General features: G+C 40.3%; 1 protein-coding gene across 4 annotated transcripts in view; it reads right to left on the bottom strand.

Moving 5' to 3' along the window:
- AP3B1 (adaptor related protein complex 3 subunit beta 1) overlaps nucleotides 1–22,176 on the bottom strand; it is a 290,480-nt gene that overhangs the window by 106,325 nt on the left and 161,979 nt on the right. For all 4 annotated transcript variants that reach the window (XM_067569102.1, XM_067569101.1, XM_067569103.1 and 1 more), the window contains exons 15-16: nucleotides 8,052–8,228; nucleotides 315–501 (exon numbers count right to left, since the gene is read on the bottom strand). In XM_067569102.1, coding sequence (XP_067425203.1) covers nucleotides 315–501; nucleotides 8,052–8,228 — 364 coding nt within the window. The remainder of the gene's footprint in view (nucleotides 1–314; nucleotides 502–8,051; nucleotides 8,229–22,176) is intronic.

Consider the following 22,176-nt stretch of genomic DNA (forward strand, 5'->3'; position numbering starts at 1 on the left):
CTGAGTGGCTAAAGACATCTCTGTAAATAGAAGAGAAGTTTATTCTTACTTGAGATGTATACTTTCTACTATTCAAACCCAACATAAATACAAATCGTCAGCATGTTCAGGATTATGAGATAAATATAGGCAACATACAAACCAAGATGTTATGACTTTAAATCTTGCTTGTTGAAAAGCAAATGATTAAGCAAAGTGCAAACTGTTCTCATTTGTATTTGCTAACAGACAAAATTTTAGGCATATTAGAAATAGAATATGCTGCCACATTGCTCTAGGCAATAAACATTCTGCTGATATTTTGGCAGTCATACCTTTAAAAGGAGACTCAAGCAATGGGGCAGGTTTCTGCGCCAGAAATATTTTTTTGGCGTATTTGCTTAAAGCTCCACTCTTCTCGTTCGGAACAATAAGCTGCCTAATAAATCTTGTACGGTCTCTGATGTCGTAGCTTTGATCATACTTGCCGAGATTTAATATGTACTGGGTAAGCAATTTTGTCTGTGCAAAAAAACAGGACAAGAAAAGAATACAAGTTATTTATGATTATTGATAACTCTGGATAAACATATTTAAAGAGGTAATAAAAATGAATGGTTATGTCAAACAAATGTTGTTCCATAGGGAATATGCATTTCTAAAGCCGCAAATGGAATTTTGAAGCCAAACCACATGTCCTCTTCTGCACTGGGGAGGTGAATGCTGAGTACTGAGAAGCAGCCATGTGCTAGATTATTAAACTGCTGAAGTGGAAAGAAAGGCATCATTAAAAAAATAATCATATATGGCAAACCCGCTGAAGGGTCTACGTGAGGATAATGAATGTGGAAATACAACTAAAAACATGGCACTCAAAACTTAATCGGAAAAATATGCAGGACATCAAAACATCAGAGGGTATTAGGGGGCTGGCAAACTGCTTCTGCTGAGGTGTGTTTTATGAAGAGATACTGTCCCTGGCATAAGCAGTGTCTGCACTCTGACTGCACTCAGTTACTTTACCCTGAATTATGACCCATTAAAGCAGACACATGAATCACTGAACTGGATTACTGCAAATTATTTGCAGTGCATTTAGCTGTTACTTTTTCATAAAAGCAAGCTGCTGATGCCCTCTAAAAACCAGGATAAAAGACTTCTTCCATTTTTTCTTGCAGCTTAAAGCCTCCTGTAATATCGGTCATTTATTTATGTATGTAAGGGAGCAACTTATATTATCGCAGCTTTTTACAGCATAATAGGATTTCCTAATTCAATGTCTGAGAATATTAACAGGAATTGAATAATTTTAATAATTCAGTTTAATTTTAATAAAACAGGGAAACACAGGAAACCTATGAACATTCTGCTGCAAAAAACTTAGATTTACTGAACACAGTGTAAAGAGAACAATACTGTACACAGAGCTGCAAACCACTTATATGAATATATTTCCTAGCCATTAAAAGAAAAAGTACTAAAAATAATTTGATCTGGTAAATAAATACTTTTTCAGTGCTCCAAACCAAAATTGATGAATAATGAAGGGATTTTTTAAGAAAACCCTAAACTTGTCAAAGGGGATATTTTTATATTGAAAAACATAAGCTCCTTGCATATTTTATTTTTTGCCATATGTTTTAGCTTTATTTTTGTGCTGTATTATAACAATAACTCAGGAGTTTTAATAGTGTCAGATATAAATGGATACCAAACAATGTCTGTATCTAAAATGTCAATGTACAGTAAAATTTACAAGAAAAATTCAGTTTAACAATTTCAACTGTTACAATGAAAATAGGGTTATATGGTTTTCCATAGATGGATACATTTTTTCTGAATGATTTTTATTGGTGTAAAACTGAAATATATAGTAATAAAATCACAGAGATGTATTTTTCCCCTAGAATGTTATGGGGTATGTAAATGTATCACAAGATGCCCTATGATGTCAACAAATATTTGAAAAAATTACATATACTATTTCTAACAATGAAAAGTGTACTTTTCAGTGGGCTCTTCCTCCTTTCAGTTTCCCATTTCTATCAGGCACCTAAGGGATATTATATCAAAAGGCTTATCCTCTCATGGTACTGTGTGCACTCTGGAAAAGGGATCATGTTCTTTATTTTGTACATTTTGCAGGTTATAAAAATGAAAGTTTTTATTGCGATCTACACAAAGTAATAAATTGTAATTTTATGTCAGACAGAAAACATGTAATCGAGACTCATGCAGTGTTTATGCTGTAAGTTCAAATGAAATGCACTGTCTGGAAAGGGGGTTCTCAGATGCCAAGGGTTAAACTAAATTAGGTTATCCCTTCAGCAACCTTTGCTATCAGAGCTCACTAGCAGTAAATTAAAAAGAACCTCCTCTCAATCTGACACAAACTCCAACAGAATGGAGTGAAGACTACTGCCTTTAATTGTGAATTGCCCCTGGAGCAGAGGTCCTTGCTGGCACAGAGAGAGCACCTTACATCTCCATGCACCAGCACTGGTGAATAAAGTTGGTCCTGCAAGGTTTAGGTTTGTTTACAAGCAGAATCTTTCAATTCAAAAAGAGATTACATAATTCCAAAGTATACAATTAACTTCTTCTATGTCCTGCAGTCATAATATAGGCACAGAAAATTTGATACTGAGAGATATTTAATGAATAGTCAAAACATGTCAAAAGACCCATATTAACCTGATTTCTTTCCCACCCCATCCTAAATGACACATTGATCTCAGACTCTAAGGTCAGAAGGGACCACTCTGACCTCCTGCACAATGCAGACCACAGAACCTCACCCACCCACTCCTTTAATAAACCTCTAACCTATGACTGAGTTATTAAAGTCCTCAAATCATGGTTTAAAGACTTTAAGGTAAAGAATCCACCAGCAAGTGAGCAGTGCCCCATGCTACACAGGAAGGTGAAAAACCCCCAGAGCCTTTTCCAATTTGCCCCAGGCGAAAATTCCTTCCCAACCCCAAATATGGCGATCAGTTAAACCCTGAGCATGTGGGCAAGACTCACTAGTCAGACACCCAAGAAAGAATTCTCTATAATACCTCAGAACCCACCCCATCTAACATCCCTTCACAGGCCATTGGCATATCTACCACCAGTAGTCAAAGATCAGTCAATTGACAAACTAGGCTGTCCCATCATATCACCTCTATAAATTTATCAAGCTCAGTTTCGAATCCAGCTAGGTTTCAACTAATTTGTAACAAGCCAAAACAGTGGTCTTATCACCCACAGATGTACTGAGTCTAACTTAGACTGAGGCAAGTGAAGAAGATGGTCAAGCATTTTTTATACAGGACAAGAAAAGAAGTCCACACAGGCCTGTTTGCACAACACTGGAATCCACCATTTGGAAGTGCAAGCCTTTCTTGAAGATGACCTCTCAGAGGTCAGGAGGATTTAGCTACCTGTTCGGAGATAGTCATGTTTATGGAGCTCTCATGTCATTAGCCATGATGCCAGAATGAGGGCTCCCAATTTGGCATGGAGTGATGTGACCAGTTTCTGAGTGATTATCTGAGGCCACCCAGCCAATGAAATTTGTTTTGGTCATCTGGAACAAAAATGAGAACCTTCTATTTAGGACTATCAATCAAGTCAGTCTCTCCTGAACTTTGTCAGAACTTTTGTTATGAGCAGCACTGGTGGAAAGATAAACATAAGCACTCTTCCCTAGCAGACACAGAAGGCGTCCTTTGTTTGAAGTCCCTCTTTTAGATGCTATGAGCAGAAGTCTAGTAACTTTTTGTTTGGGTGAATGGTGAGGCGATCCACCTAATGTCACAACTGGATAAAAATCTGATCAGTCATCTCTGATGCAGAGACAATTTATGAGGATCTATCTAACTGTTTGCAATTGTGCTCTCCTTCCCTACTAGATAGCTCCCAACACCTGCAGGATTACCTAGAAGAGGAAGCAAAATCTGGTGCCTCCCCACTTGTTGAGATAAAAAAGGATGCCACGATAGCCCATTTGAAACAGGATCATCTTTTAGGTTACTAGGTCTTTAGTGTATTCAGGACTGTCCTCATTTCAAATTACAAGTCTTCCCTACAAGAAGAAAAACCATTTCTGTTTCCTGGACCTATTATTATAATCACCACACCTTAAGTAAAAAAAATTGAATCCAACTTTTATGCACTGTTTTTAAAACTACTGAAAATATTATTAAGAAACGCAACAGACAGAAATTTTCTTAAAGCCAGAATCTGTTAGTATGGTAAAGTAAACATAGGTCATTTTATTTTTTAAAAAATCTGGTAAAGATTTGGCGTTATGCTTTGAGAACGTGTTTCTCTTCCAAACATCTGACTTCAAAATACAGTGGGATTTTCCAAAAAACAAAAGCTCATAAGAAATTTTTTTTTGAAGATACACATTTTTGGTAATATCTTCTTATTTTAAAAAGTTTTGGCTCAAACTTTTCCCTACCTGGACCACCCTGGGACTCCTAAGTATGATGCAGAACTTTTATCTTTACAGAATTGCCATGGATAAAACAGTCTTCTCATTTTGTAAGCCTATAACCTTTCTCTTGAAGAATTCAGTAAGTTTCTTTCATAAGGATGGAAGACAGGTCTCCAAATGGATCAATGCTCTTTCCTCTCAATGGCCTTTTGCATGTGCCAGAATCCTTTGCAAATAACTTGTGATAACTCTTTTAAAGCACGTTGATAGCTGACAAACAATCTGATGCATGTTCTACTTGCAGTCCAACTTTCTTCTCTAGCAGACTCAAAGTGGTGGATCACAGAAGACAGGAAAATGGTCAGAACCACTCTGCTCTCTGGTATAGTGCAAGGAATATGCCCTGCAACCCAATTAACTGCCTGTTGAGTGGAGAGCAACTGTCAGGGAGATCCAGCAGCACAGGGGGACAGAAAAAAAATTCAGGCAACTAGCTACAGAAAAGTGGGCAACTTTCATAACAAAAATGCTCCATTTTGTAGCTTTGTGAAAAAATGCTATCTTCCATGGTCATAAAATGACAGAATTCACAGGGCCTTCATCAAGATGAATGGGACAGTTCATACCTCTGTTAGTTATTTTTTCAGGCTATCTGCAGATTCAGGCAGGCATAAGTACCAGTTTATATTCAGTTCAAGTTTTTGAAATTATCTCCATGACCATAAATATGAATGACAGGGTAAGAAAAAGGGAAGTGGTCATTGTGACAGGTTTGAGGTAACTGCATGTCTGACCCCTCTGTGGTCTGCTGAAGGGATGTCCCTTTAGACATCATACCTCCAGCCATTACCGCTCTACAGACAGTCTTGAGACACTCTGCCCCCAGACTGGAGATTTAGGCTTGTAGTCCTCCTGCAATTCAATGTGTCATCCCAGCAGGTATGACCTAGTTCAATTCCTGCAGGTTCATTCTTCCTCTCGGGACAATGAAGTATTTATAATTTTATCAGTAACCAGACTACTTAAAAAAAACCAAAAAAAAAAACCCCCAACAAAGTTCATTCATTTAAGGTCAATAATAATACAGAGAAAACGTGTATTAAAAATAAAAGGCCTATATATACACTAAGCTTATCAGAAGTCACCATCTTCCACATGGAGGCCTAGTAAGTATGAAACTTTTTCAAACCCTCTGAGCAAGGTTTGCGCTCTTGATTAAAGGTTTGTGTCAGTTTTCAGATCAAGAACAAGAGTGCTGTTAGTCAGTTTAAGCTCTGTCTTTATAACAAAAGCCTCTGTTCCCTGGGCCTCTGGTCCATCTCAATGTACGCAAAAAAACAAACAAACCAGTGAGTAGTGGTACACCTTTGGAGATATGCTATTCACCTCTCTTTGATTGTTATGCTTGAGGTTTGGGGTAGGGCAGTTCAGTAAACTTCCCCCATTGACTTAGAATACAATCTCTGGCTCACAAAGATGCAGATCACATTTATAATGTTGATTTATTGGTCTCAGAGATGTCTGTGTTCATATCTGTCCCACTCGTAACCAGCCCCATCCAAACAACAAAAACTCTTTGCAGTCCCAAGGGGTTGCAACTCAAGGTTGAGAACACTTGCTTTGATATCATATAGCGTTTACAATGCTATAGAAATTAACCGTTTACGTATAAAGAGAGAATTCCAAAACACTGTTGAAATCTAGCATAGAATTTGTGTTAACTGTACCATAACGGGGAGTATAAGAAGAAAGAAGGTATTCGGGTGGAGGCAGAAAAATGGAAACATACTGAAAGAACAGAGGGTTATCACATTACTAATTAATTTAATAAGGCTTTCTTATCAATATAAAAATATGGAGGTGGTGGGGGAAGGGTAAAGGATTTTGACTTTGCTATAGAATATTGAAGTTACCTAGGCTAAAGATTATTGAAAGCCTTATTCATATACTTTGATAACTAATATGTTTGATTTGGATCCAACATATATTAGAAAAACCTCAATAAAAAAATTAAAATAAAGCTAGTTAAAAAGTAAAATAATGTTAAGAATGTCAATGAACAGATGTAGAACCAATAATAAATGTTAAATTCAAAACTACCTCTCTCCCCAACATTTATGAGATGTCATTTTCACATCATGGGAAATTAAGTTGATTTGGGGAGTAAGATTTGGTTTCCTCTTCATTTCTACTCCTATTTGTACTAGCTTCTCAAACACAGTACAATTATCTACATGACTATAACTCTTTCAATAGCTAATAAAACTTTTAAAATTAGCTCAACTTGCATCATATATAGAATTGAGTAAAGAATCTGTTAGAATTTGTAAAATAATTTACATTTGCCTTATCCAAATGTTTTTTCAAGTGTTATTGTTAATATTTGAAAATAAAAACATGAATTTAAAATACCCAATATTTGAAAATATACAATACCGCATACAAAATATCAAGTACTAGCAATCCCATAATTGCAAGATGCATTTTCTCATTTTTCAAGCCTAAAATGAGGCGTTACTGTGAAATGAAATGAAACAAAACCATTAACTGTTGGAGGAAGTTTATTTTCTTTAATAGTTTCTAAAGGTTTGTTTGAAAAAATTGAAAGTTTATCATAAGATTTCAAGATGTTGATTGCATTTCCCCCCAGTTTATTTCTTCCCTCAGAGTTTTTAAGGAAAGGTTGAGGTTACTTACCCTTTACACTTCACAAGGTCCTTACTCCCCCTTTTTTTCCCTCCAGCTAATCTACCAGTTTCTCTGCTGTAGAAAAATTCCTTAACATTGAAAGAAAAAAGCTAACTAAAAAGCTGACTCAAGTTAAACATGCCAATTTAGTGTAGTATTAGCATCTTTTTCCTGTTTAGATTTAACGAGTAATACCTTTTTCTCTCTTGAAATGAAAACCAAATTAGATATACAAGGTAGGACTGTATTAATTGGCACAGTATAAATTGAATACATTTACAGTTACAATACAAATCAATTTAGCTTGTTACTAAAGCGATGATTTAAACAAAAACCTAGATAATCTCATCTGTTAATCAGATAGATTAAAAGATTCCCTATGGTGTCTCAATGGCAGGCAATACTGTGATCAGAGGAGCACCTCCTAGAACAGTGCTGCTGAAAACAGAGAAGACCTAGATGCATTGTTATAGATGCTGAAGGGAAATTTAGGTAAGAGTGGGCATCACAATGGAGAGGGACTGCAGGCCATTAGGCTATTCCTGAGAAAAAGGTAAAAGGGAGTTTAGGACATCTGGTGGGAGGTAAAACATGGTCCCAACAGTTTACCAAAAGCATGTGAAACTTAGCAATGTCAGCATTTTGGTTTGGAGTTTTACATTCAGAAAGCATTAACTCAAACAACTCAAAATCAAAGCGGGTTTGCCAAATTCCCAGTAAATGGAATTACCGAATTTCACACAACCTTCATGCTAAGGCAACAAGTACACAGACCTCCTGTTCTGCATGCTATTACTTTTGGGTCGAGTCAGTGATGCAGTAGCCAGCTTCCACATGTAAAGCTTCTTTGCTTTAAACATATATGTAAGAAACAAGCGTTAATCCATGCAGAATGCACAATATACACTCTACTGTGTCAGAAAAGGATCGCTTGTTTATATAGTCTTACTCTTACCTGTTTTGAGTTGGTTAAATACAGTTTTGCTCCCAAATTTAAGATCTGCAGCTTCACAAGGTCATCTTCATTAGTGAAGCTCTTGGCCATCTTTCTCAAAACATCAGGTGCAATCTTTGGAACACGTTCACAATATTCCCCAATAAGCCAGAGAATGCTGGCTCTAGCCACAGGAACCTAAGTGATGAAAGAATTAAATATAAGTTTCACAAATATACTCATTTGTAACTTTAATTTGCTACTAAATATGTATACATATAAGAATGCAAGTAATCAAGTATTTAATATTGGTATTGTGGTAGCACCTAGAGCAATGACTCCCAACCTATGGCCTATGAGCCACTTTCCGCAGGCTAAAAGTGGCCTGCAGGGTCTTTCAGAGTGGCCCGCAGCTTCCCTCCTGCTGGCTGCAGAAAGGAGCCCCTGCCCAAGTACCCAGGCGTAGTGCATTGCTGGTGTAGGCTCCTTGCTGCAGCCAAAGGAATGGGAGATCAACACTCCCCTCCCCTTGGCTGTAGCAGGAAGCACAGCAAAGCACTCTACCTGGGTCCCTAGGCATTGGATCCCTGCTGGAGCCAGAGGGAGGGGAACACTGATCTCCCATCCCCCTGGCTGCAGAAGGGAACCACTGCCTAGGGTGGAGCACACAGTTTCCCTGCTGCAGCCAGGGGGGTGGGAGATCCTCCTCACTGAACTCCTTTCCTCTGATTGCAGTGGGGGAGCGGGGACTGCTGACAGAGACTGGTGGCCCTTCAGGGTTATAAAAATTATATTTGCCCTTGAACCAAAAAGGTTGGGAACCACTGACCTAGAGGCCCCAACAAAGATCAAGGACCCATTATGTTAGACACTATATATGCATATAGTAAAACAATCCCTGCTTACAATCTAAACAGACAAGTCAAATGTACAGCATTAGTGGAAACAGTCACAGGGGTGATGTGACTTGTCTATGTTCATAGTGCAAGTAAGTGGAAGAGTGGAGAACAGGTCCCAGGTGTGCCCTAGCCACTCGACTACATTTGTCTGTTTTTCCAACATGACGTTCAATAATATGGTGTTGGACATTTTATCCATCGCTGTGTTTATTGTAAATAAATAAATAAAATTAATTATTTTGTTGCTTGAAAATAAACTGCCTCAACTCCAGGTCATCTGTTTTAAAGACAAAAGAGAGTGTCCTCATAGCTCAGATTGTTGCTAGCCTTCCTTTATAACCCTATTTTGAGCTCTTCTCACTTCACTAAAATGACAATCTGCCTGAATTTTCATTAAAATATTATCTTAAATAGTGTACAATTTCTCATGTCTGAGGCAAATTGGACTTGGAATTTGGGAGAGATGAGAGCTCAACATTAAATGATCTCACCTCCTGAATGTTTTTCTAACATTTTTTATGTTCATAGCTACAAAACACCATGGCTAGAAACTCCAAACTGTTTTTGGCATGTTGGTTTTCATGAAGACTGGTATCTGACCATATTTGGCTGGCTTTATGGTAGAACAATTTAAAATGCTGGTTATTAAAAGAAGTTCTAGTGTATAGTATGGATTCAATGATGACTTCATAAAGGGAAAGCAGAAGTATGCCAAAACAGGTGCAACTGGAGCTGGTTAGGAGTTAGACAGAGAAAGCCATCATGGAGGCAGTGCCATGTGGTGGTCTAGGATCAACTTCAAAAGAACCTCCGCTACATGTCTCCCCAATACATAGCTCTCCTTGCACAACGTGGGAGTGGAGGCGTCTCCTGTGTGCCTAGTACAACCTGGACAGCAATTGAACGAAATCTACATGGAGGAAATATAATTTCTTGTGGGTAAAGCTAAAGTTCATCTTTGCACATCTTGAAAGTAACAGAGTCCCTCCCTGTTCAGCTTGCAAATGCTATAGGAACTCGTCACTAAAGCAATGTTTTAAATCAGTAAAAATAACAGATTTTCTGCATGACAATTCCTTTATGAAACTTGTGCTCAATAAATTACTATGACTTTGTAAAGTATTTTTTACTGCAGTGACAGATTTTCAACCTTCACTCCGCTTCAGCTAGGTTTTTGGTGCTTCAGACTAAATAATACATGCAAAATAAACAAACCTCTATTACTGCCTCATTTCTCATCTCCCTCTGCTCCCTAGTTTCCCTAACTGTGACTTCCTTAGGCAAACTCCCATTTAAGTTAGTTGAAGTTTTGCCTTGAATAAAGATCACAGGATTGGGACCAAACTTTGAAAATTCAAAGTTCTGGTTATCAAAGCAGTAACAAACAACCCCTTACGCATATGTTATGTTTTCTTTTCCACTGTATAAATAAGACAGAAGAGCTAATGTATGTACATGCAATGTCGCATAATTACAACAGGAACCAGAACTTTGAGCTTGTTATCTTTTATGCATTTAAAATCTCAACTATAATATGGTATTAACTAATTCATACCAATGCCCCCTCTGCCTCACTTTAATTATATTCAGTGAAAGAATGCACATGACAAATGTCTTTGAAACGAGGAATTTATCTTCCTATGGTATCAAAATACTATACCAAGAATTATACAATATATTTAATCATGAAGGGATACATATGTAATTTAGAAGTGGTTGACTTCCAAATTAAGGTGAATTGGAGGGCAGGATGGTGGGGGTAGAAGGAAACGGTGGAATAAATCAAGCCCAGCACACTGCTAAGAGTAAATGATGGAAGGAAGGTGTTCAGTTCTGAAAGAAGAGTGCTCAGTAAAAAGAAAAGATACTTCAAAATAGCAAGTTTGAGTTCCCAAGGACAGGATAAACCAAAAACTAACTCTCTTAACGAAGTGACTTATTTAAGGATCAAAAACAGAACAGCAGTAGATATTAATTTTCACCTATAAGCATTCTCAAACAAACTCAGAGGTCTAAGGAACAGTGTTAAAAATATAGACGTAGGTCATGGTATTCTGTTCTATACTTCATATAGTTGCAACTATATACATCAATAAAAAGAGAACTAAGTGTGCAATGGAAAAACAAAGGATTCCTACCAACAAGGAGGAACCAAATAGATTGTGGTAAAATAGAATACTAAATTCTACCAAAATAATCTCAAAAGGATAAATGAAAGCTCTAGCTTGGATATCTTTTCAATGTTTGTACTTAATGTAATTCCAAAACAATATAATGAGGGAACCATAAAGCCCTAAGATGCGGCATATTTTCGTGCAAGTGACAGTATCCTTTCTAAACAGTTTTGGAGTCTATTGGGTGAGAGCAAGGAGAGACATATTGAACGACCATCAAGTGAAAAAGTTTTAATACAATTAGAAAATATATTCATGTAATGTGATAAGACGGATGCTATTACTGTACACCAATCTCAGAAGGAAAAGAGGTTATTTCTAATGTTCCAAAGGTTACACTGCATTAAGACCTTACTCCCAATCTATTATTTTAAATTGAGCTAAAGAATAGTAATTGAGTGGTACATTAAATTTTCCAGTACGGGAACAGTTCAAGTTGCCTGCTATACAGATAGATATCGCTAAATAAGAATATATGGGCAACTTCAAATTTCAGTTATGCTAGATTTATTTTTCTTAAATATTTCATTACATACTTGTTAAAAAATAGAATTCTACAGGAGACCACCAACTACCCTAGTTTAGGTAGCTGCATCAGAAACAGCTTTTTGTGTATAGTTTCTTTTTCATAAAGCAAGAAAAACCATTCACATAGCAGACCATTTCAAGTATATTGTCAATTAGCTAAGAAAATTCAATTTAATACCTTCCCTAACTTAAACAGGGTCCTAAAATTTGTAACCACTGAAATATATTTAAGCCCTTTGCATGTATTTTAATCCTTCCAATACTTTTTCTCTTAAATTATTAAAACATCTCTCAACATGATTGTTAATGCAAGAACTATAGCCACTTAAAATATCTAATTTTTGAAATTCAGATTAAAAATTGCACCAGAATGAAGCTACATTCGAACAACAACAAAAGATAGTCTCATGAAATGTTTCATCTCATTGTTCCTCTTTTGACCATGGTGGTTAGCTTGCTATGTAAATAGTGTATATATTAAACACAGTTTTGTGCAACAAGGATCAATATCAATTAGAGACTTTTTGAATCAACCCTGAGTGAAAGCCATTTTAATGAAAAGTATATATGGAACTGATGAACCCAATGTTTCCGTGTCAGTGGATTTGTTAGGGGTCAGAATCACATAATATTTTCAGATTTCTTTTTGCCTGTTTAAGTCTCTCAGTCCTCATCCATGTAATAGCAAGTGTATGATCCTGTACCCATTGTTTTGAGACATTCAAAACCATTTAAAAACAGCACAAATAAGAAATGAAGCTACTTCTCTTTCACTGACTTTTCCAGTACAACATAAGTAGGGACCTTGAATTGACAAAAACACAGGAAATAATACTTCCATTATGTAGTCCTGCTTTGCATTATCCTCAAAGGCAAACAGCATTGTAAATTACTTTGCCTGATGCTTTATTCTATATGCTCTGAGCAAGTGGTTAAGTGCACTTTTCAAATCCTAGTATTACAAGGCAGTTTCTACTGCCATTTTAACCCATTAACTTGTTGGGAGGAGTGTGAGGGGAGGGAATGAGGCCTTGGCTGCTCATAGGATGACCCGATGTCCCAATTTTAGAGAGACAGCCCCAATATGCAGGACTTTTTCTTATACAAGCACCTATTACCCCCCACCCCATCCCAATTTTTCACACTTGCTATCTGGTCACCCTAGCTGCTCAGCAGTTAGAAAAAGATATATAGAAAGATTTTATAGATCACTCTGTAAATAGCTTAATTCAATAGCTATTGTGTTTTCAACAAAAACCTTATTGCACAATATACCATTCTAAAGTAAATCTTGCAAACATCCATTTTATTTATTTAAATTTGTCAAGGAAGGAATCAACAGACATCTAAACTAAATTAGGCCTAATATTCTGTATCCATACCCAATAAGCTTTGAAATTTAATTGGGATTAGAAAGGGGGTGAACAGCAGACTGTCCACTAGAGAATGGGAAAGTGCCTGAGAAAGAGCAGGGGGGAAAAATAGTGGTTTTTTATTTTCTGAATGTTTTTTCTATAGTGAAACCTAAAACGACTCCTCTATTATATGAACCCCAACGAGGTGAAATTCTTTAAAGGTGAATCCCCTTCCTCCTCCAGCCCAGCAGAATTTAAGAATTTAAAGGTGATCCCGGAGAGAGGGGGATCTTTTTGGCTTGGCAAATGGAGGTCGACGTAACTACACTTGCATTGTAGGTCGACGTAATGCTGCTTATGTCAACCCCCTAAAGTATGCGTCTCCACTGGCACGCAAGTTCCACCGATCTAAACTGTGGTAAAAGTCGACCTAATAAAACTACCTCCACAAATGGCGTAGCGCAGAAGTTGAATTCCATGGGCTGAATTTGCGTCAGTGTAAGCAGAGCACAACATAAATCAATTCCATTAGCCTCCAGGAAGTATCCCATGATGCTACAGTGTGACCGCTCTGGACATTCATGCTCTGCTGTAACATGGCCATGTAAACAGGAAATAGCTCCTCCCCTCAAGCCCTGGGAAATTTTGAAGTTCCACTTCCGGTTTGGCCAGCGTGGAGAGAGCATTGTAGCTGAACACTCATGGCGACTGTACGGCTCAAACACTCTCCACCATGGAGTCGACCAGAGGTTTTGGATCTCATCCATCTGTGGGGTGAAGAGCCAGCAAAAGAAATTTAGATATCTACGAGAAGATATCTTGCAGCACGTTGGAGAAGGGGCACAACAGGGACACACAGCAGTGCCGCGTTAAGATCAAAGAGCTGAGGCAGGATTATCAGAAAACTAGGGAAGCTAACAGACGTTCTGGCTCCTTGCACCTAAACTTCCGTTTCCGCCTGCATTACCCTCAGGAGACTGATACCACACATTGTCACCTAGGTAAGAAAGCGCAAGTTTAAAATATCTGACTAATACAGTCACTCCTGTTATTCTTCTCCTGTGGCCAGTGTCCCTGGGTGCCTCCCCAAAACAATTCCTAGTACTGGTATTGTTGCTATGGGTGTGTAGGAATAAAATTATAATTGTAACCCTGTAGCTTAATTCATAGCTTTAATTCATACCCTTATTTGTATCAACCTCTATATAGTTATTATTGAAATCATGTAACATTTGAACTTCTCTCAGTCATACTCCATATTGTGAATGTAAAACCCCATTTTGACCTATGTACTCCATCTTGTGTAAAAACCCCATTTTGACCCTATGTACTCCATCTTGTGTCAAACCCTTTCTAAACCTTTAGATGAATAAGATAGTTATCTGAACAAGGTATGAATGGAGGGTGTATGTGTGTGTGAGTCAGACCCAAACTGCCAGCTTGTCTTGATGAAGTTGTCCTGATGAAGTGTGAAGTCCATCCTAGGCTGAAGAGTGTGAACATAGCCCCAAAAAGCAAAGAAGGATCCACCCCAGAAAAACTTAATCAAACTTAATCAAAGACATCAAAGAACAAGCTGAAAGTCACGTCTGCTATTGTACCAGCAATCAAGGATCACAGAGAAGCGACGTGACACAGCAGAACTGAAAAACCTATAAAAGACTGGGTGAGATTTCAAGGCTTTGGGGGAAAAACAGCGTTCTACACATCATTTGAAGAAGAGCGTCGGTGCGCGCCCGACAAGGACCCTGCTCTCCTCGTGCCCAGCTTCCCTGGCCAGGTAGCTGCCACGAGCCACGAACTCCAGCAACGAACCCTAGCTACGATCTCAAGCCACAATCAGGACTGGTAGCTATATATAAAACTATAGAACGCATTCTGGTACGTTTGGGCGCGTGTATGTGTGTGTATGTGTAGGTTTAAGTTAGTTATTATTTTAGTTTCTGTCAATAAATGCGGCATACTGCCTTTTCCCCTTGAAAAAGTCCCGAGTGCTTAATTTTGCACAACAGGTGTTATGGGTTGGGACACAGGTTGCACTATGTTTTCTGCTGCTACACTTCACCCGCAGCATCCTTTAATCTGTTTTGCCCACCATAGAGGCAGAGTTGGAAGGGACTTCAGGAGATCATCTAGTCCAACCCCCTGCTCAAAGCAGGACTAACCTCAGCTAAATAATCTCAGTGAGAGTTTTGTCAAGCGGCAGCTTAAAAACCTCCAAAGATGGAGATTCCACCACCTCTCTAGGTAACCCATTCCAGTGCTTCACCACCCTCCTAGTGAAAAACTTTTTCCTGATGTCCAACCTAGATCTCCCCCACTGCAATTTGAGACTGTTGCTCCTTGTTCTGTCATCTGCCACCACTGAGAACAGCCTAGCTCCATCCTCCCTGGAATGCCCTTTCAAGTAGTTAAAGGCTGCTATCAAATCTCCCCTCATTCTTCTCTTCTGCAGACTAAACAAGCCTAGTTCCCTCAGCCTCTCCTCATAAATCATGTGCTCCACCCCCCTAATCATTTTTGTTGCCCTCTGGTGGACTTTCTCCAACTTCTCCACATCCTTTTTGTAGCAGGGGGCCCAAATATGGACAATTCTCCAAATGTGGCCTCACCAATGCTGAATAGAGGGGAATAATCACTTCCCTTGATCTGCTGGCAATGTTCCTACTAATGCAGCCCAATATGCTATTAGCCTTCTTGGCAACCAGGGCACACTGCTGACTCATATCCAGCTTCTTATCCACTGTAACCCCCAGGTCCTTTTCTGCAGAACTGCTGCCTAGCTCGTCGGTCCCCAGTCTGCAGCTGTGCATGGGATTCTTCCGTCCAAAGTGCAGGACTCTGCACTTGTCCTTGTTGAACCTCATCAGATTTCTTTTGGCCCAATCCTGCAGTTTAAGTCATTCTGTATCCTATCCCTACCTTCCAGGGTATCAACCACTCCCCCTAGCTTAGTGTCATCTGCAAACTTCCTGAGGGTGCAATCTACCATACTCTAGATCAGGGGTGTCAAACTCGCTGATGGGCGGCGCCCTGTTGCCACTTTAAAGGATTTCTGCAGAGGATGGTATTGCTGCTTTAAGACTCTCTTAAAGTGGGCCCTTCACCGACAAATCTCTTAAAGGGGCAATGCCATACGCACAGAAACTTTTAGCGGGAGAATGACTCACTGAAACACTGGCCGAATGCGGGCCAGATCAAAAAGGTTCACGGGTCAAATGTGGCCCGTATGTTTGACACCCCTGCTCTAGATCATTAATGAAGATGTTGAAAAAAACCGGCCCCAGCACCAACCTCTGGGGCATTCCGCTTGTGACTGGCTGCCAGCTACACATGGAGCCATTGATCACTACTCGTTGAGCCCTATGCTCTAGTCAGTTCTCTATCTATTTTATAGTCCATTCATCCAACCCGTACTTCTTTAACTTGCTGATAGGAATACTGTGAGAGACCGTATCAAAAGCTTTGCTAAAGTCAAGATATATCACGTTCACTGCTTTCCCCACATCCACAGAGCCAGTCACCTCTTCATAGAAAGCAATCAGGTTGGTCAGGCACGACTTTCCCTTGGTGAATCCGTGTTGACTGTTCCCGATCACCTTTCTCTCTTCCAAGTGCCTTAAAATGGATTCCTTAAGGACCTGCTCCATGATTTTTCCAGGGATTGAGGTGAGGCTGACCAGTCTGTAGTTCCCTGGATCCTCTTTCCTCCCTTTTTTGAAGATGGGCACTATATTTGCTTTTTTCCAGTCATCAAGAGACCTCCCCCAATTGCCACGAGCTTTCAAAGATAAAAGCCAATGGCTCTGAAATCATATCAGCCAACTCCCTCAGCACCCTCGGGTGCATTGCATCCAGCCCCATGGACTTGTGTATGTCTAAGCCTTCTAAATAGTCTTGGACCCGTTCCTTCAGCACTGCGGGATGTTCGCCTCCTTCCCATTCTGTGCCACCCAGTACAGCAGTCTGGGAGCTCATCTTGTCTGTGAAGACAGAGGCAAAAAAGGCATTGAGTACCTCAGCTTTCTCCACATCCTCCGTCACTAGGTCGCCTCCCTCATTTTCTAAGGGGCCCACACTTTCCCGAATCTTCCTCTTGTTGGAAACATGCATGTAGAAACCCTTCTTGTTCCCCTTCACGTCCCTTGCTAGCTGCAACTCTAATTGTGCTTTGGCCTTCCTGATTTCATTCCTGCATGTTCGAGCAGTGTTTTTATAATCCTCCCTAGTCATCTGATCAAGCTTCCACTTCTTGTAAGCTTCTTTTTTGTGTTTAAGTTTGCCAAAGACATCTTTGTTAAGCCAAGCTGGACGCCTACCATATTTGCTATTCTTTCTGCACATCGGGATGGTTTGCTCCTGTGCCCTCAATAAGGTCTCTTTAAAATACAGCCAGCTCTCTTGGGTTCCTTTCCCCCTCATATTAGCCTCCCAGGGAATCCTGCCCATCAGTTCCCTGAGGGAGTCAAAGTCTGCTTTTCTGAAATCCATGGTCTGTATCCTGCTGTTCTCCTTTCTTCCTTTTGTCAGGATCCTGAACTCGACCATCTCATGGATGGAACATGGAACGCAGAAGATCAGCACAGGAGCAGGATCGTGATATGCAACAGGAGATGTTGCGTATTATGAGGGATCAGTCTGACATGCTGAGGCGTCTGGTAGAGCTCCAGGAAGAGCAGCAGCAGGACAGACTCCCTCTCTAGCCCCTCCAAAACACTCCACCGCCTACCACTTTGTTATCAGCCCCGCACCCCCAAGCGCGCTAGGAAGAGGCTGAGAAGGGTGCAGTACGTGCTGCACTCCACACCAGTGGAGGCGAGCAGAAAGAACAGCACACAACCACAGTTGTTTGCACAGTGACACTTTACAATGTTAACTTATCCTCCTTTCCCCCCATTGAAATAGGTCACAAATAAAACTTTGCTGCTTTAAAAAACATCTGCATTTATTCATTCATAATTTGGGCAGGGAAAGGAGGAGAGGGAGCCACTGGTGCAAGGGTTGGGTATGGGAAAGAAAGGCACAGCAGATACAAACATTACTGCGGTTCATTGCAGAACTGGTTTTTCAATGCTTCCCATGTGCAAAGTGCTCCATGGTTGGCTCTGAACATAGCACTGGAATCTGACTGCTCAAAATTTGCGGCCAGACTATCAGCCTCCACAGCCCAATCCTGGGGGAACTTTTCACCCTTTGTTTCACACAAATTATGGAGCATACAGCAGGCAGATATAATTGACGGGATGTTCTTCTCACTGATGTCAAGCCAAGTGAGTAGACATCTCCATCTGGCCTTTAAACACCCAAATGCACATTCCACCACCATTCTGCACTTGCTGAGGCTGTTATTGAAATGTTCCTTCTCCCTGTCCAGGTGCCCGATGTAGGGCTTCATTACCTAAGGGAGCAAGGGGTAAGGAGGATCCACCAGGATCACTATTGGATTTCAACATCATCAATATTTACTTTTTTGATCAGGGAAGAAAGTGTTCACCTGCATCTTATTGAACAGACTAGAGTTCCTAAAGATGCGCACGTCATGCACCTTTCTAGACCATCCCACACTGATGTTGGTGAAACAAACCTGTGATCCACAAGTGCCTGTAACACCATTGAGAAGTATCCCTTCTGGTTTACGTACTCTGTGTCAAGGTGGTCAGGTACTAGGACACTGGTATGTGTACCATCTATTGTCCCCCTCCCCACAGTTCGGGGACCCCATTGCGGCAAACCTGTCCACTGTGTCCTGCACTTTTCCCAAAGTCACTAACCTTTGTAACAGAAGTCTATTAATGGCCGTGCACACTTGCATCACACAGCTTCAACAGTGGATATACTGACTCCTAATTAATTTCCAACTGACTGGTAGCACTCTGGGGTTACCAGCTTCCACAGAGTGATGGCCACTCACTTCTTCACTGTTAGAGCTGGTCTCAAGCGAGTGTTCATGCACTTCAGGGCTGGGGCCAGCTCTGCGCAAAGTTCAAAGAAAGTAGCCTTTTGTATATAAAAGTTCTGCAGTCACTGCTCATCATCCCACACCTTAATAACATAATAATCCCACCAGTCTGTGCTTGTTTCCCCAGGACCAGAAACGGCACTCCATGCACTGGAAATGATGCATGACAGCCTGCAGCAAACAGGAATTGTTTCGCTCTATAGTTTGTAGCAGGGCAGACTCAGAAACATCGCTATTTTCCATGCTTCGGCTCCTCTGTCGCTTTGAAAATACTGCAGGAAAAGCCGTGAGGTATTTGTGATGCTCACAATCATAGTGCAAGGGCTGAGTGGCTTCCATGCCTCTCTGGCAACAGCGTGTGCATGGCATACAAAAATGGCATGAAAAGCGTTTGCAATTTGTTTGGGAGGACAACTAGCTTCCCAAAAGCTTCTGCGGCTAGTTGCACTTTGGGATAGCTAAGCACGGTGCACTTCTTTGAATGTTGATCCAAGCGTGGACTGGGAATGCAATAGCCCAACTCAAGGAGCCTGGTGTGATCACACTCCTGAGACTTCTACCATTTGGTGGGTGGAAGTCGATTTAAAGTAAATTGACTTCACTCTACAGTGTAGACATACCCTTTGTTTTATTCTGGCTAAAACCTTACAAATTATTTACCAGGTTACAATGCCTCAAAGGACATACATATTCAAGAGAGAAAACTACAAAACTCTAGAACACTAAACAAATGTAATGTACATGGAGAGACTTTCAAATAAGAGCATGATGCATTAAGATGTAATATTTATTCTAGAATAGGGCGAACAAGTTCAGGCTAGAATATGAGCTATAGGTTTGGATTTGGTATAGAAATAAAGCAGACTGCAAAGCCCATACTCTAGGATTCCTGCCCACAATTTAGGGAAGGCATTGCTTAATCAATGGAAGCAGCTAGCCAACAACCCTGCATTCTTGGAGCCCATAGCTGAGATGCAGCAATAAGAGGATGTTCCAGAAGTGCATCCCTCTTGAGGTTTTTTTTTTGGGAAGGGGCATCAGGAGAGAGAAGGAAATGACATAAGCCCCCTTCTACATACCAAAGCCTCCCAAGCCTATTCTAATGGCAAGAATTGTAACCCAACCCTCTTCTCCTTGCTACCAATGCTTCCTGCTCCCCTCATCAGTGGTATGCCCCAATACAATCTCCCTTCCAAGTGTTAAATTTTCCATTGCTAAGTATCCACCTTAACCTCCCTCCAATTGACAAAGTTGGCAACTCTTCATGTTCCTTTCATCCCAGTGGCAAGTGTTCCTTCCCATCTCCTGATTACAAATTAGCCCTGAAGACCTGTTTCACAATCAAGTTGTGTACCCTGACAAAACTGGGAATGTCCCTGAAACAGAATGAAAGATGACAGAAGCAAAATACCAACAACATGTGGAAGAAGTTGGCTTAGTAATGTTAGAGGAGAACAGTATTATTCTCTGAGAAGCACAAAGCATTCCCAACTCCTAGAAAGCGGCACAGGGCAGAGCAGTGAGTGCTTGCTACTGGGCACAATGTGCCCCTATCAATCTGAACTATTTTTAAAATGGGAGGGAGAACCTAACTAAGAACATACTTGGATTGTAAACTCTTCAGAGCAATGTCGTCTTTCTTATGTATCTAGAGTGCCTAGCACAGTAAGGCTGGGGCCCAAGTACTACTGCAATATGAATAGGCTTGGCAGAATTAGATTATTTTCTCTAATGTCAATGATTTCTTACCAATTTATATTTTTAAAATAAAAATTGCTGTTCTGACAGTTGGCTGCAGGGGGCTCCCTACATAGCCATGGGTGTCAGGACACCGAGACACAAGGTGCAGTAGAAGCTGCAGTCATCCTAGTCCAGTGCAGCACAGACGTCCTTGACAAGACCTAAAGAGCAAGAAAAATCCTTGGCTGTGAAGAAGGCTGCCCCACTGATGAATATTTCCAGCTCAGGGATAGCTCCCAAACAATTAAGTGGTGAGTGAGCGAGTGGGGTCATGACAGTGGAGACCAGGGCTAGTGAAACCTGATCCGTGTAGCTGCAAGATGTGGAGAAGGCTGTGGTCCTGGCAGGGCAGGGCAGGGCAGGGCAGGGCAGAGGCCCCCGGCACACTCACCTGATGAGTTAGAGAGCAGATTCATGACAGCGGGGCTACAGTAGACACACCCTGCACTGCCACGGGAGCCATTCAGCAGTGGGGTAGCCTCCCTCTTGGCCGAGGACAATGCTTCCTCTTTCTTACAGTCCTGGCCATGGGTCTCAGCTCTACCCTGCGATGGCCGCAGCCCACATTGCATATTGTTGCCTCCAGGGATCAGGTGGCACTGGCCCTGAGGCAGAACAGGGAGCGCTCTGCAGCTCCGCTGTCAAGGAACCACTCACTCACTCCTGTGACAGCAGGGCTACAGAGAGTTCCATGCATGATGGCAGGGCCAGTGATACCCTATCCCTGCAGGCAAGCCAACTGTTACTGATTGATTTTTTTCCATCGATTTAAGTGTGTCAGCTGAAATCGACATTTACCGACAATTATCAATTGAAACAGAATCCTTCCAAGCCTAAATAAGACTAATAATTTACCTAGTAAAGGGAAAACAAAAAATGGATAGAAGCACTGCAGTAGTATTGTAGGAGAGAATCCAAGCTTATAGGCTAGTCGGGTTTTCAGAGAAGTTAATGGTCGGAGGCATTTTTTGTTAAAAGATGGTAGCAGATCTTTTTATGATAATTAAGATGTGTTGAATCTAAATATGGTTGTTGCCAAGCTGCATGTTGTGTATAAAGGCCTCTACCAAGAGACCAAAGTAACACATGGAAATTGCTTAAGTGTAAATCTTTATTTCCTTTTCATTTAGGATTAACATACTTCAGTTGGATTTCAATGAGCTGTAGGATATAATAAAAGTGATCAAATAATATGCACAACTTTTTTACAAAGCTATTGTATTTCAGTTTCTTTGCAAGAGGTACTAGAAATAATTTAATACATTATACAACTACGAATGAGCATGCATACATGGCTTTTATAACTTGAGCATTAGCACCTTAAAATAAAAGTATACAAGCTGATATAACAACCAGAAATACAACACAATCTAAAAACACTGTTTTTACAAAAAGTGAAAATATTTTCTTGACTAAACATTAAGTAAATATTTTAATGCACGCAAGTTAAGTGCACGTTAATTTTGTACTATTTCAAGAAAATTTGGTATA

The sequence above is a fragment of the Emydura macquarii genome, unplaced genomic scaffold, assembly GCF_026122565.2.
Source record: "Emydura macquarii macquarii isolate MOO-44397 ecotype Brisbane River unplaced genomic scaffold, CSIRO-AGI_Emac_v2 contig_2897, whole genome shotgun sequence".
Lineage (NCBI taxonomy): Eukaryota > Metazoa > Chordata > Testudines > Chelidae > Emydura > Emydura macquarii.